A 16,723-nucleotide genomic window follows, 5' to 3' on the forward strand; every position below is an offset into this window, starting at 1 on the left:
CAGTCAAAACACCACTGAGAATGTCAGAAAAAGAGAAACAGACTTTAATAATGCCCTGGAAACAAGGAGCTTACATGGCAGGTTTTCTTTAGGGCAGATCACATTCCTGGTCTAAATGAGACCTTAAATGTTAAATGTCTTTTAAACAACAGACTATATTGTTAAACAGTTTGTTTGACAAGTATTTTTACAGTAGGTACACATTTGTATGTGCTATATGCTTTTTGTATACATGCCAAGTGTTATATTTTACATTTGATATTTTTGCCTTTAAGAAAATGGTATTAATGAACAATTAGATGAATGGATATTTGACTGGTTTATTTATTAATCAAATTATGTATTTAAACTTGACTAATTGATTTACTGGTCAGTTCTGAAGAAGCTTGTTATGATTAAAATGAAAGAAAGCGCTTAACTTTTTATCTGTGTGGACAGTCATCATTGTCTTTTTTTCACGGTTTTGTTCTGAAATCCTTCAAAAAGGTTTGGACATTTTCAATATTTCAAACCCCCCTTAGGAAATCAACAGGTAGCACCTCTTAATTATAAAATATACAACTTGACAGAAAGAATTTTAACAGATACTGAAATTAATGGGTTAAAGTTTTTTTTATGTATTCCTTCCTCTTGAGTAGATTTGGTTCATAACATCATTGATTTAAAAGGGTATACAAGGAACTTAAATTTGAAAATTTTGTTCAAAGGTGACAATACTACTAAAGCATCAGGCTTTAAAATGCCAAGCATCTTTAATCCACCTTTACATACAGTTATTAGAGTGTTTGGGGATGCCTGTGAGAGGGACATCAGGAAAATGCTGATTGACAGATCAAGTAAGACATATTTTAACATGACTTTCAAACATAGAAAGTTTTTCAAATACTTTCTTTTGACATCATTCATATCATGAAAGCTGACAAGGGAGTGATCTACTATAATTATGAACACCATCAATTACAACAACAATATTTTTAAAATGTTAGATGTCACTTCTTTTCACAAAAGGTCCATATGGAAGATTATGAAAGCATATAGACATGTGGATTCAGGGATGTTGGATAATTGCACAAATGGTATTATTTCTGAGTTGATGAATGAATTGTTTAATGCTGATGAACCTAGTACAGGAAGGTTATTTGGTATAACCAAATTTCACAAAAAATATTTACTACCCCAAGGCCTATAGTATCCTCCCCAGCCTTCAAATTGGTACCTATTTCCAAGTCTGTGGGTAGGGCTCTTTTAAAAATACCGGAAAACATGTTATTTTATCAGAGACAGTTTTCACTTTATAGAAGAGATCAAGAGCCAGGTGATACAAGAGACTGACTTCTGGGTGACAGTTTACAGTCTTTGTATACAGTCATACTACATGATCCTGGGATAAAATGGGTATCTCATATGGTATACAAAGATGTACAACATACAGTTGAGAAGGTTAGATTTCAAACAGAAAGTATGGACCAGGTTTTAAATAACATTGTTTCTCATTCTTAGAAGTTATTTTATTGTCAGAAAAAAAAGTATGGCAATGGCTGCCAGGATGGCCCCAAATTATGATAGTTTAGTTATGACATATTGTGTGTTAAATATTCTTGTGAAGATTATTGGTTTTAAACAAGCGAGGTCATATTTGCATTTTTTTTAATTTGGGGGAAGAGGAGGAAGATGTCCATAAATTTAATAGAGGAATTAACTCTAGTACATCTTTTTTGAAATTCAAGCTACAGTGGTGCAGCGGTAGCATTGCTGCCTCACAGCAAGAGGTTCTCCTGTTTGATTCTCGGTTGGAGCACCTTCTGTGTGGAGTCTGCATGTCCTCCCTGTGGTTGAGCAGCATTCGAAAGACATGCGTAGAATGGGCGTGCCTTCGTTGAAGGTTGGGCATCAAGCTTCCCTGTTTAAAATCCGCGTTTGCGTGGCTTTGCGTGATTGTGCGCATAGCGCAGTGCTGGTTAAACAAGGTTAAACTTTTTCTGGCTCTGCTAAGTCTGCTCTTCAACTTTTCCCTTAAGAAAGCTCTACTCTTATAATAATCAGTCTACTCACTTTATTATAAGCCTAGGACTTGTTCTCAAAACCTCTCTTCTAAGTAAGCACTCTCAAACTAAAGTAAGCACTACATCCACCTACCACCCCTGTGAGTACCCACTTCCCTTAAAGGCACAGCACTCCCTTATAATATTCTAGCATGTCGAGTGGTAGATTACTAGCATCCTCTCCGGTTCAGCTGGTTAATCTGGGAATCTTGAGACAATGCTACAATTGTCTCATGTACACAGACAACCCTCTCCTCCTCCCAACAAACACAAATACATGTGAGAGATGCAACTATATAGCCGAACTGGAGGCTGAACTCTCTCAACTCAGGACTGGCAAGACCAGACAGGAGGAGAAGGTAACCACACACACAGCAAACCCAGTCCCACATAGACCTACCACAACTGCAAACCAAACACATAATAACACAAAGACATACTCGGAGGCTCTAACAAAAAACTTACCAAAACAACAGAGGCTCCCAAAGCAGACACCCAAAAATCCACCACCTCAAAACATAACACATGCAAAACATACTTCAATAAATCAGTGTGTCAAACAATCACAGCCCTTAAGGCCAAACACCATGCCTGATACACTAGTAATAGGTGACTCTATAGTCAGACACACTGATGTTCCGCTTACCAGGCTGAACAAGGAGAGGGTAACGGTGAGCTGCCTATCGGGAGCTAGGATCCGCCACATAACACACGCACTCAGGTCACTCCAAAGCAAGTACAAATATGACTCCGTCATTGTCCATGCCGGCGTGAATGACCTGAGACGTACCTCCCTGGACTACATGAAAAGAGACATAGAGGAGCTCTCTGATTATGTAGCCCAGGCTGGTATGACCATGACCCTGAGCAGCATCTTGCCCTCAACAAGAATGATGCCACAATACAAAGACAAGATGATCAGCTTTAATAATTGGCTCAATTACTGGTGTCATTCTAGGGAGATCCAATGTCTGTCTGCTTGGGATGACATGCTGGACAAGCCACGCTGCTTTGCAAGGGACGGCTTGCACCTGTCACCACTGGGCTTCCGGATATTGGCTAAGGCTCTTGCCACCCCCATAGTGCCTTTTTTAGGCAAGGCTCAAAAGACAAACCCACCTCCTTAGAAAACAAAAATGGAAAAAAATTAAGGGTAATGCTGCTCAATGCCAGAAGTCCAAATCTCAAGATGCAGGCTCTCGAAGCACTCCTCAGTATGGAGAACATCGATCTCTGTGCAGTAACTGAAACCTGGTTCAAGGCACCTGAGAGCACCCCAGCGCTACCAGGCTATACCTCATATCATGCTTTTCGGCCCCAAAACTCGGGCCAAACCAAAAAGGGAGGGGGAGTGTCCATATTCATCAAGGACACCCACACCTCCAGGTTAGTGGCAACACATGAAGCATCAGAGACCATCCAGGTGCAACTAACCGTAGGCAAAACTGCTATACAACTGGTAGCATGTTACAGACCACCCTCCCAATCTCAGTAACCCCATTCAGCCTTCCTGAAGACATTGGAGGATATGAATGTCTCACCAAACACCATCATATTGGGAGACTTCAACTACCCTAACATAGACTGGGTGCATTATTCTAGCCCTAACACCCTAGCCCAAAGGTTCCTGGAATTCATAAATTCAAATGCAATGGAACAGCTAGTCACCTCTCCCACAAGGGGAGATAATATACTAGACCTGATCATCACAAACATGGGGACAAAGTGCTCCACACTGGAAGTATACCCTTCACTAGTGAGATCTGACCACAAATTAATCACCCTGGATATACATATCCCACCTCCACCCCAACACAAAAGACTACAGTGAAAAACTTCTCAAAAACTGACTTTGCACTTCTTAAGACTGAGATGGTATCCTTTAAGCCCACTGGGCCAGTGGAAGCCACATCCCACAATGCTGAATCCTTCACAAATGCTTTCTACGGACATCTCCAAGAATGCATGGATCATGCAATCCCAAATAAAACAAAGACCCTCTCCACCAAGGGCAGGCACCCTGTCTGGTGGACCCCAGCCATAAACAAATTGTATAACAAAAGAAGGAAGCTACTGCACGACAGAGCAAAATCCCATAAAGAAAAGGCATCTCTGATCAGCACTAGCAGAAAGCTACGTTCTCTCATAAAAACATCCAAGGCCAACTTTGAGAGAAAAAATCGCTATGGACACTAAAGATAACCACAAGGCCTTCTTCTGCTATGTTAGAAACCTGGGCGGAAACCCTCAGATATGCTCAGAGTTAGTTCACAATGACAAAAAATACACTGAACCCACAGATATTGCCAACATTCTGGCAGACAGGTTCAGTGCAAATTTCTCCCCTCCCTCCCTCACCCCCAAAAGAAGAAATACTTATCCCAGCTGAATGTAACCTCCCTGTCATCTCAGATGTCCAGGTGAGAACCGCCCTCAGCAAAGCTAAAAACACAGCATCAATGGGACCTGACGGTATCCCGGGTTGCGTGCTACGTGAACTCCAAGAGGAGCTAAACCCGCACATAAAAATGCTATTTAACCTTAGCCTTACTACAGGATATGTACCTGAATACTGGCGTACAGCAACAGTGGTCCCACTCCACAAAGGAGGCACCTCTACAGACCCTGGTAACTACCGCCCCATACGCTTAACCAGCCTGGTCTGCAAAGCTATGGAAAGAATCATTATGGAACTCATAAACAGAGACATTGGGGACCTACAGACACTTGATCCCACCCAGTTCGGCTTTGTAAAGGGCAGTTCCTGCCTTTTGAACCTGGTTGACTTTTTCGAAACAGTCACTAGAGCCATTGATGAGGGCAAAGCAGTCCATACAGCCTACCTGGACTTGGCTAAAGCCTTCGACACAATACCCCACTCAGGCATCATAGACAAGCTCAGCAGCTTAAATGTAAATCCATATGTCACAAGATGGGTGGCAAACTGGCTGAAGGATAGAACCCATAAAGTCAAAATAGCCGGAACCATGTCAGACTCAAAGCCAGTCACAAGTGGTGTCCCACAGGGCTCTGTCCTGGGACCCCTCTTGTTCGGCATTTATTTCTCAGATGTGAAAGCAAACATGGGAGGGTTGTGGCTGACAAAGTTCGCAGATGACTGCAAACTAGGCGCCATAGTCAATACACCAGCTGACACATACATCCTACAGAAAGGCCTCACTGAAATGGACAACTGGTGCCGGAGTCATGGCCTTAAACTAAATGCCAAAAAATGTATAGTCATCCCTTTTGGGAAAAACAAAGTACCCACAAATTATCACATAGACAGTAACCCACTGAGTACGGAAAAAGTAATCAGAGACCTGAGGACCCAAGTCAATAGTGACCTCTCATTTGACACCCACGTTGCCAAAGTGGTTAGAAAGACTTTCTACCTTGCCCACCTTATCATGAAGGGATTCACATCCAGATCAAAGGAGGTCATTGTACCCCTATACTCCTCCCTTATCAGGCCCATGATTGAGTACAATGCCCCATTTGGTATGTATCTCACCTGGCACTTGCAACAGCTGGAGAAACCCCAAAAGTACCTCACCAAGAGGATCAAGGGTCTCCAACATATGTCATATGCTGCCAGACTAAAGAAACTCCAGCTCTATTCAGTAGCATACTGCCTACTCAGAGGTGATCTGTGCCTGACGTACAAGGCCATGTCCAATCAGGAATTGATGGACATGCTCCACCTCAAAAAATCCAAATCCATCAGAACCACGAGAGCTAAAGATTTAAACCTCAGCACAAATATGAATAGGACATGCTGGAGGGACAGATTCATAACTCAGAGGCTTTCCATACTCTGGAACAGAATCCCAGTTCATGTTAGGCAGAGCCCCTCACTGACTCTCTTCAAGAGAAATCTTGACGAGTGGATGGGAGATCGTAGGTTTACCCCGGGGGTCATCTCTGTGTCACTACTAGACAGAGGCACAGTATACTAATTCTATTATGTAAGGGGGTCTTCACTGTGTCACTACTAGACAGAGGCACAGTATTCTAAATCTATTCTGTACACTTTTGAACCATTACATGGGGTGGCGAAAGCCACATCACTATGGCTAGGCTTATAAATGCCCCAGGGCAGATAGCCTAGTACTAAACTATGAAACTATGAAACTATGAAGCTGGCACCTCGGCACCCGTAAAAAATCTACTGCCAATCATTAGCAGACCAGAGTTCCGCTGTGGCGACCCCTAACCGGGAAAAGCCAAAAGAAGAACAACAACGTCTTTTTTGAAATTCACTTGCAAAAAGGATAAAAAAAAAGGTCTGCCTTTTTAGATGTTGATGTTTACAAGAAAGTGAGAACTAAAACTTGACATATTATTATTAGTTATGACAACACAGACAGTAATGCTATGTTACATTACAGTATTATGCATCCTGCCTACTTGAAACACAGTTTAATCGAAGGACAGGGTTTGAGACTGAAACATCTTACAACAGAATAAATATATTCAGTCCAAGGGTTCGCCACAGTAATCACCTGGCTTTTTCAATGTTATATCAAGCCAAACTGTTCAGTCACAAAAACGGCATATAACAATAGTCACTTCAATAAACGCTGCTATTGTTTAAAATGCGTACACGACAACTGTAAAGATATACTAAGAGACTTAGAGATACTTCTCATAATATAGATGCTCCAAAGATACAAGAAATACTTTTCACAGTACTTTATTTGTTAGCGCTTTCACCTATGCGGCTTCATCAGACAATACAAACTACTAAATCCTATCACATTTAAATACTGCTTATTCATCTACCATTGGTTGATCATGGAGTCAATTAATACATCATTTCCTTGATCTACCTATTATAAATAATTTTAAGCTAAAATTTATTAAAAATTCTAAAAACACTCTTATTTAATTAAGCACTATCATTTAAACATTTATAAAAACAATATACATAAGTAAAAAATAATAAATAAAAGTAGCAGCACTGATGTGAATCATGATTAACATAACTATCTAATGAGTACACTACAATAAAGATTCCATAGACTCTTATACTGGTGGACATGACAACTCTTACCATTAGAACTTCTTACCATTGATATTACTAAAAGCCCTACCATTAGAAAATATAACACAGCGGAATATATTATTTATTCATAAAGTCAATATTCCATATTTTTCATATTTTTATTTTAATTATATTTTATATTTTTATTTTTATTTTTATTTCCTCATAGACAATTTCCTGTTCTTTAAAATGGGTTTTAAGGGCACCTTATCATTGATTCCAGGATTCACGTCTGCTCTAAGATGTACTATCCATCTAAGTTCACATTCTTCCGTATAATTATTTATATCACCACCCCTCAATGTGTTCTCTGTTACTTGTAGAACCATAAAACTAAAAACATGTGATGTCCCCATAGTATAAACATGTTTTGCCAAAGCATTGTGAACATAGCCTATACATATGTTATATAAATGGTCCCTTATTCTCTCTCTTAGCTTTCTATTCGTTTTCCCTATATAGAAAGCATCACATTGGGAACACTTAGCAAGGTATACTAAATTCTGACTCTGGCAATTTGTGTGTGTATGGAAGTTAAACTTCTTATTAGTGCTCGGATTTATAAATTCACTATTAGTGTTAATATAACTACACTGCCCACAATTGCCACATGGTAGTGTATTAGATGCATTTCCTCCACTAACTCTATCTCTCTTATTTAATGGTCGATGACATAACATACGTTTCAAATTCTTCCTATTTTTAAAGGAGAATTGGGGCCTAGGTCCTACGATATTCGCTATTCTTTCATCTAGAAGTAGTGTGTCCCAACGTTTCATAATTATTTCTTTAATTACTTCTATATCCACTGTGTAAAAGAGGGTGAGTCTTAAAAATTCATTAATTCTATCTAAATTCTCAACTTCATTACTATTACCATCTTCTGAAAAATAAGATATAGCCCTGTTGCTCCTCAAATCATCCATTTGATTAAATATTACATTTAATTCCTTTTCAGTGTAACCACGCATCCTTAACCTAATGTACAAGTCATCTAACTCTTCTTTAAATTTCTCCTCTGACGGGTTTAACCTAGATGCTCTCATACATTGACCTTTTATAATATTATTAAATACAAATCGTGGATGCATACTATGGCGGTGAAGTATGGTATTTTTATAACACTTCTTTCTATGTATGGAGGTGTTGAGCAACCCATTCTCTAGCCTAATAATGTCTACGTCTAGGAAAGATATATTAAATTGAGAAAAACTTGCTGTAAATTCTAGATATTCAGTCAAACTATTGACTTTTTCAATGAAGCTTACCAGCCCCTGTTCACTCCCTCTCCATATAAAAAAGACGTCGTCCACAAAACGTCTATAGAAAGAAATACTGTGGTTGTATTCTTCAAGCATGAACAGGGTATTGGCTTCCCATTCAGCCATAAAAAGGTTGGCGTAGCTATTGGCACATGATGTGCCCATAGCTACGCCATCCTTCTGTAGATACAGAATATCTCCAAATAAGAAGATATTATTTTGTAGGACTATTTCAAGGAACAAGGCCAACAATTCAATATTTCTAATATTGAAATTGGAGTTACTCATTAGATAGGAATAAACCTTATTCACACCTTCTTCATTCGGAATTATGGTGAATAAATTCTTCACATCTAAGGTAACCATATAGAACATAGCATCATCTGTTATATTTTTCACATTATCATAAAAATCAACAAGAAATTGCTTAGTATCCCTCAAAATACACTTATTCTGTTCTACTACAGGTCTTAAAATGTTTTCTATATACAAGGAGAAGGGTTCTGTCACCCAGCCACCCCCTGATACTATAGGACGCATAGGGGGGTTCTCCTTACATTTATGGATTTTGGGCAGCCCATTGATAATTGGTATGAGTGGAAAATCTACTTTCAAAAAATTATATAATTCTAAATCTACGTCCATATTCTCCAGGAGTCCTATCAATGTATCATGTATTGCTAATACTCTACGCTTGACTTCATCGCCACTAATTATGGTATAGAATTTCTGTTCACTTAACATACTGTGCATTCTATTTATGTAGTCATCACTATTCATCAACACAATCGGACCTCCTTTATCGGCTGGTCTTATTGCTAGGGAATCATCATTTACAAGTGCCATCAGGGCTGTTCTCTGTGTGTAATTCAAATTATATCTCCTTGGTTTCTGCTGCTAATTACCCTTCAACTCATGTAAATCATTCTCTACAAATTTAGAGAATGTATCTATGAGTGGATGTAGAATAGGTGTATATAAGCTTTTAGATCTAAAATTAGAATGATGGTTAACTCTCTCAGTTAAATTACCAAACTCAAGCCTGAGTTGTATATTGCGAGCAAACATTTTAACATCTAATACAAGGTCTGTTAACCTACTATTTGAAGTGGGAATAAAGGTTAGTCCCTTATTTAATACTACTTCTTCCTCATATGTTAGATGCCTACTAGATAGGTTAACTACTAATGTCTCCCCATTTGTTCCCACATTTTCTTTAGGGTCGGGCCTGTGTGTTCGCCATCTGAGCCCTTCCTCTTCTGCCTGCCTCTGCTGTATGACCTGTTCCTCTTGTATTGATATTGTTGTGCAATGGGAAAAGGTGTCTCGGGGTTACTGTTAGTACCCGTATTTCTTACATTATCAGTTACATTCCTAACTGAGGTCTTACTTCTAACCACTGGAGAATTGTGTAATTCAATAGATGCCTGTATAACATTAACATTACTACTAGTATGTTCTGTTTCTCCTAACACAGTATTCAATCCATCATGGCGTATATCTGATTCCGCTATTTTATTCTGCATCAATTGTTCACCTGATTGTACATTTCTTACTGTTTGAGAATTTGGTAACTCAGCATTTGCATACAATCCATTGTTAACATGTTCAACATTACTATTAATCACATTATTAGTGTGCCCAGTATTAAACCTGGGCCAAGTGAAGACATTGCCCATAGAGAAGTCTTTAGAGTCTCTCATTATTTTACTTTTTTTCTGTTCAATAAGTTTCTTTTCATAGACGTGCACATTATCTAACATTTTATCTAACTCAAGTTCAAGTATATCTACAGGATATTTCAATGACATATTCTCTTGTTGCTTCACTATCCCTCGTTTAATTGTCATTTCTTCCTCAGAAAAATACTCATTCATTAGTTTCATATAACTGAAACTCAGTTCCAAGTTCAATTTCTGCCATTTCATTAACAAATTCGGGTACATATTGCCTGTAGTGGGCATCTTTAGAATACGTAAGCCCCTAGGCACTATTTTCCTGTTTAAACATACCTCGAAATGCTGGCGTTGTAATTGCCAGCGTTTCAGCTTCAATAAGTCCAGCTCTATCTTGTTAATATCTCCTAAAAGTTCCATTGTATCCACAGTCCTTGCGTCGCGTTCACCATCACGAACTTCTGGATCAAACGACATCAAGGTATTCGTCATTCCGGAAATGCACTGATAGAATCGTTCCCACTTCCGGTCCTCCGTTGGTACCCCAGGAACTTTATACGGCAGCTCTATATCGTTGGACTCACCAATGCTGGTTGATACTCCTTTATTATTAGCCGTGTTAGTCCGGTGTAGTATAAAATATATAAAGATAAACCAAGCGACACCGCACCGAACTACAAAGATTACTGTGACAGCAAAAAAATAAATATATTCAGTCCAAGGGTTCGCCACAGTAATCACCTGGCTTTTTCAATGTTATATCAAGCCAAACTGTTCAGTCACAAAAACGGCATATAACAATAGTCACTTCAATAAACGCTGCTATTGGAGTCAATTAATACATCATTAAGGTGCCCTTAAAACCCATTTTAAAGAACAGGAAATTGTCTACGAGGAAATAAAAATAAAAATAAAAATATAAAATATAATTAAAATAAAAATATGAGAAATATGGAATATTGACTTTATGAATAAATAATATATTCCGCTGTGTTATATTTTCTAATGGTAGGGCTTTTAGTAATATCAATGGTAAGAAGTTCTAATGGTAAGAGTTGTCATGTCCACCAGTATAAGAGTCTATGGAATCTTTATTGTAGTGTACTCATTAGATAGTTATGTTAATCATGATTCACATCAGTGCTGCTACTTTTATTTATTATTTTTACTTATGTATATTGTTTTTATAAATGTTTAAATGATAGTGCTTAATTAAATAAGAGTGTTTTTAGAATTTTTAATAAATTTTAGCTTAAAATTATTTATAATAGGTAGATCAAGGAAATGATGTATTAATTGACTCCATGATCAACCAATGGTAGATGAATAAGCAGTATTTAAATGTGATAGGATTTAGTAGTTTGTATTGTCTGATGAAGCCGCATAGGTGAAAGCGCTAACAAATAAAGTACTGTGAAAAGTATTTCTTGTATCTTTGGAGCATCTATATTATGAGAAGTATCTCTAAGTCTCTTAGTATATCTTTACAGTTGTCGTGTACGCATTTTGAACAATAGCAGCGTTTATTGAAGTGACTATTGTTATATGCCGTTTTTGTGACTGAACAGTTTGGCTTGATATAACATTGAAAAAGCCAGGTGATTACTGTGGCGAACCCTTGGACTGAATATATTTATTTTTTTGCTGTCACAGTAATCTTTGTAGTTCGGTGCGGTGTCGCTTGGTTTATCTTACAACAGAGGTTGAGAAAGTTGATAGGTTGTTGCAGGGATTAGATAAGAGATTTGTCTGTAGACAGTATCCCCAAAAAATTGTTAGTAAAATCATACAAAATATTACTCAGAAAGAAAGTGAGGTTGATTATTTCAAGCACAACAAACCAGACATTAACAGGACCATTTCTTTGCCTTTGATTTTTAGTATCGACAGCAGTGCAATAAAAGAAGTGATGAATAAAATTATTGCTGTAAGTGAGGACATATTTCAAAATGTGAGTCAAAACACTTTATCTATCAACAAAAGGGAAGAAATATGAAAAATATTTAATAACATCAAACCAAATAAGAAATGTGTCGGTGACAAAAAGGGCACTTTCAGATATATGTCAAATAGTCCCAACTTTTATTGTTTGTTGACTCAGAAAACTTATGCTACTCCTGGGTTGTTTATATGTGGTTCCACTTGCACTGTATATTTTACTCAGTGTGTGACATGTGATACCTATTATATAGGTAAAACTAATAGAACTTTAAGGAGCAGATTTATAAATATTATTATGCAGTGAAGGTTAAAATGTCAGTAATGCTTTAACTAAGCATTCTACAATATTCTACAATACTTTTTCATCCTGATATGGGGTGGGAGTTTCATTTTTCTGCTTTAGCTGACTGTAACACTGTCAATGTGGTGTACCTCACTTTTTGTGAGACATGCCCTTCATTCTGTGTTAGTAAAGCAAACCGCAAGTTCAAAGAGAGGGTTAGAGACCATCTTTATAGTATACATAAGGGGAATGTAGTCAATGCTCTAGCAAAGCATAGTAACACATTTGGAGCCAACCACATTTTTAGGTTTATAGGTATAGATGTGGTGGAGACTGACATTAGAATGGGGGATATAAAAGGGAGATTAGATGGATAACCTCACTGTAGTCCCATAAGGGTCATGGATTAAAGGAACATATCTCTCTATGCCCGGTTTTAAAATCTAGGGGTTTGAGGAAGAACTAATTTCTGCATACTTATATGATGCTTTTATTTTTTAGATTTTCTTCTTTTTTTTTTTTTTGCACATTTTTTTAGAAGTATGTTTTTTATTTCATGTTTTATAGACTTCAAGTACCTGTACCTTTAAATATGTGATTTCTTTGATTGGTTAGTTGTCTGATAGGTACTGATGTAATTCTATTTAAATGTGGATGTTGTGTGTTTTCACTTTTGGTCAGAAGAAGCTATTTTATATAACAAAAGCACTTACCGGTTTTACTATTAAAAACATTTGTTTTTACATAGTGGTGTGTGTGTGTGTGTGTGTGTGTGTGTGTGTGTGTGTGTGTGTGTGTGTGTGTGTGTGTGTGTGTCTGTGTGCGTGTGTGTGTGTGTGTGTGTGTGTGTGTGTGTGTGTGTGTGTGTGTGTGTGTGTGTGTGTGTGTGTGTGTTCTTTTATCACTTATTCTACAATATGTGTTGGTTTCAAGAATTTTGTATTTTCTGTGGCTGATTATGTGCCTGAAGATTTTAATGCCATCAAGGAAGATAAATTTAATTTTTGCTAGATAAAATGGCAAATTTTATTGAATGCTCACATAACTCAACATCTTAATGGAACTATCATCTATAGGTGTGTTATAAGAAGAGACAGAAACAGCAAGAGATGCTTGTAACATGGTGGGAGAGGTTTTGTTAATTAATCACATGACTGTTTTATTTGACATAAAAGGGAAAGGTAGCTTCAGGTAAGTTCATTCTGATGAAGACATTGTAATGTTGAAATCACTTAGTACGTTTTATTTATTTCTTTAATCTTTACACCCAGTTTTTTTTTCTACATTTTAACTATAATTTCTGAGAATCCAGAACACTATGAGCAAATGGTTAAAATTGAAGTCAGAATGTCAAAGCCAAACACAACAATAATTGTTATTTACAGTCCTTTCTGTGTTAAAAGATCAATCTACTTACTGAAATTGGTTTCAGTTTTAGGAAATAAACCAAATATACTATGTTGAAGAATTATGAATTCACTTTTTTTAATTAGAGATCATACTGGTATACCAGACCTGTATAATGAGAAGAAAAAGGGAAAGTATAGATATGGAAAGTGTAGAGTTTGCAGTTTAGTTACTGAATGGTCTGTTGTTGATTTAAAGCATCTAGACAGAATGATTCACATTTTGTATCATTACATATGCAACTCTACAGGGGGTTTTATATATATATATATATATATATATATATATATATATATATATATATATATATATATATATATGGGTCTACTTCGAACCACCAAAATTACATTTCTTCGAATTTCACTTACCTGACTCCACTTCTTCAAAATGTCATTAAACTGAAAACACGAACTGACGAAATTCTTTCCCAGTGAAAGAAACCACTTGGCCACCATGGTGAACTTTGCCCTTTTTTTCAGTGAGGTGCAATCTCGGAGTTGGTATATTTAAGTAAGGTGGTGTGGGGGGTAAAGCCCCCCACTTTGGCAGGTTTAGTTTTGGTCCATTTAGGTTTTTTTCCCATGGTGGCCAAGTGGTTCCTTTCATAGGGAAAGGATTTTGGCAGTCTGTGCTTTTGATTTAATGACGTTTCCAAGAAGTGAAGTCAGGTAAGTGGAATTCGCAGAAATGTAATTTTGGTGGTTTAAAGTAGACCCATACACACACACACACACACACACACACACACACATATATATATATATATATATATATATATATATATATATATACATACATACATATATATATATATATATATATATATATATATATATATATATATACATACATATATATATATATATATGGGTTACCTTCAGAACATCGACAGCTCATTTCACTGACAAGCAAATCAGCAAGACCATTTCACTGAAACCTCATTTCACTGAAAACTCATTTCATCTGCAGTGATATATGACCTTTTCCCCACTGTAGTGTGACCCTGGAGTTAGAATATATAGTAAGGGGGGTGTGGGGGGCACACCCCCCCACATTGGGAGGTGTGGGTTGCGAAGCCCCCCCACATACTTTCGTTGTATATTGTTTTCTGCAAAACAGGAGAGCTGGTAGGGTTGGCCAGGGAAAGAGTCCCTGGAACCCTGGATACGTGGACCCCCCCTGCCCCAAAAAGGGCGTCTTCCCTGTGAGTTTACCCCTCTGCCTCTAGGGGAGAACTTAGCCTGTGTTTCATGGAAAGGACCCTGAGATGTTTTGTACCATATCTTCCCACTCTTCTGGTTTCTGGAGAAAGCCCAGTGAGGGGAAGAATAACGGACACCCACGGCAGAAAGGGTCTTACAATCCTGTTCACATCTGGCCAGTGTGCTTTTAACCTTGGGTCCAAACAATGAAGAGGCTTCGATGGGAGCATTGAGAAAGGAAGCCTTGAAGGGTTTTGCAAAATTACACAAGCACATCCAGGTGTGTCGTCTGAGAACAATGCCTGAACTCGACGCTCTAGCTGCTCCTTCTGATGCGTGAGATATCAGGCACATGGAGGAGTTAGATAGTGACTCAATGGTGGCTAGCTGAGAGGCCACTTTGTCACGGACCTCATCAGACACAGCTCCAGACAAAGTTTCAGAGAGCTCAGAAATTAAATCTCTTTGAAGACTGGTAAAGTGTGTCATACAGTTCAGGGACCTGATTTTAATGGTCGCTAATGCAAAAGTATGCTTCCCTATTCTGTCCAGAGCCTGGGAATCTTTGTTGGGCGGATGGACAGTCTGGCTTTCTTCTTCTGCCAGGTCCCTTTAAGTTGCGGCCGCCACCACCATGGCATCTACAGGAAGACCTTTGGACCAATGGGGATCAGTAGCACGAGGGGACAAATTTTATCTGGCCTCTGTTTGCACTGATGAAGGGTGGACTTATAGCCGAAACCAGTTTGCAATTGTTACTTTTTTGTTTTATGATGCCACAATAAAAATATTTTGGCTTGCCTTTCCTTTGTGCTGGCTCGGTTTGTGGTATTTGGATTCTCTATGGTTGGAGCCGGCCACTTGTTCCACCTTGCGTGATATTGGTTTACTCTTGTTTGCTCTTTCACACGCTGGTGACGCCTGGGAGAGATGGCAGCATTTTTTGTGGCTTGAAGATCATCTTAGGTATTCGGACTGATCATTTACTTTCATTTGGATCATTTTGTTCATGGTATGGTTTATTCATCTGAATTGGGATATTTTTGCGAGTTTGTTGGCCTGCGGTTCACTTTATTCATGAGGAGCTAAACTGGGATTGTATCGGAGTGCGCCATTCTTTCGTACCAAGCGGTTTGAAGTTTGATGACTGAACTTTTTATATGTATGGCCGCTTATTATTTTTTCCATCAGGTTAATACATTTATGGATGGTCTACATTTAGATGCAAGCCTTTATTTAGCTGTTGACTGTGATTGTGAATATAACATATGAAGCTGGGTATATGAGCCGTGACGTCGTGAAGATTTCCTTAATTTCTGCCTGTTTATACATCCAGCCAACGATTTACCCTAGTGACATTTTTTTGCCATTTGGAGGATTGCTATCAACAGAAATAGTTAAATTTTTTTGTTAGGATATCAGTAATTGGTTGGACTTCTTGGTTTTGTTTGTAGCTTATGTGTTTCACGAAGTGGATGTACGGACCTCGCAAACCAACAATACCTGATGTACTTTTCCTATTGGCTTACAATTAACAAATTCTGTTTGGCGGTGCTTTGTTTGAACATCTTTTTGAAACATTGCAGACCATTTGCACTATAGCATTTACCATTCAATTGGATATAATAGACATGGGCTTACCCTGGAATAATAATTTTTGGAACACTAATATTTTCTGATATAGTATTTGGTCTTCCTACGGATGTGGACTTTTTTCCTATGGACACTAGTTGAATGTTTATTAACATTTTATATAAATTCATGGGTCAGGGACTAACATGCGTTCTCTGATTATTGCATTATACCAACAGATTTGATACATCCATGGTTCTTGTCATACAATTGCATATATTTTTTTTCTGT

The 16,723-nt window shown here is 37.9% G+C and overlaps 1 protein-coding gene across 1 annotated transcript in view; it reads right to left on the reverse strand.

The window, feature by feature from the left end:
* LOC122808581 (protein-glutamine gamma-glutamyltransferase 2-like) overlaps positions 1–16,723 on the reverse strand; it is a 565,300-nt gene that overhangs the window by 506,219 nt on the left and 42,358 nt on the right. Inside the window, exon 4 of the mRNA XM_044079538.1 lies at positions 16,571–16,586. Coding sequence (XP_043935473.1) covers positions 16,571–16,586 — 16 coding nt within the window. The remainder of the gene's footprint in view (positions 1–16,570; positions 16,587–16,723) is intronic.

This window comes from Protopterus annectens, chromosome 8.part0 (genome assembly GCF_019279795.1).
Source record: "Protopterus annectens isolate FY-2018-M chromosome 8.part0, PAN1.0, whole genome shotgun sequence".
In the NCBI taxonomy this organism is placed as follows: domain Eukaryota; kingdom Metazoa; phylum Chordata; order Ceratodontiformes; family Protopteridae; genus Protopterus; species Protopterus annectens.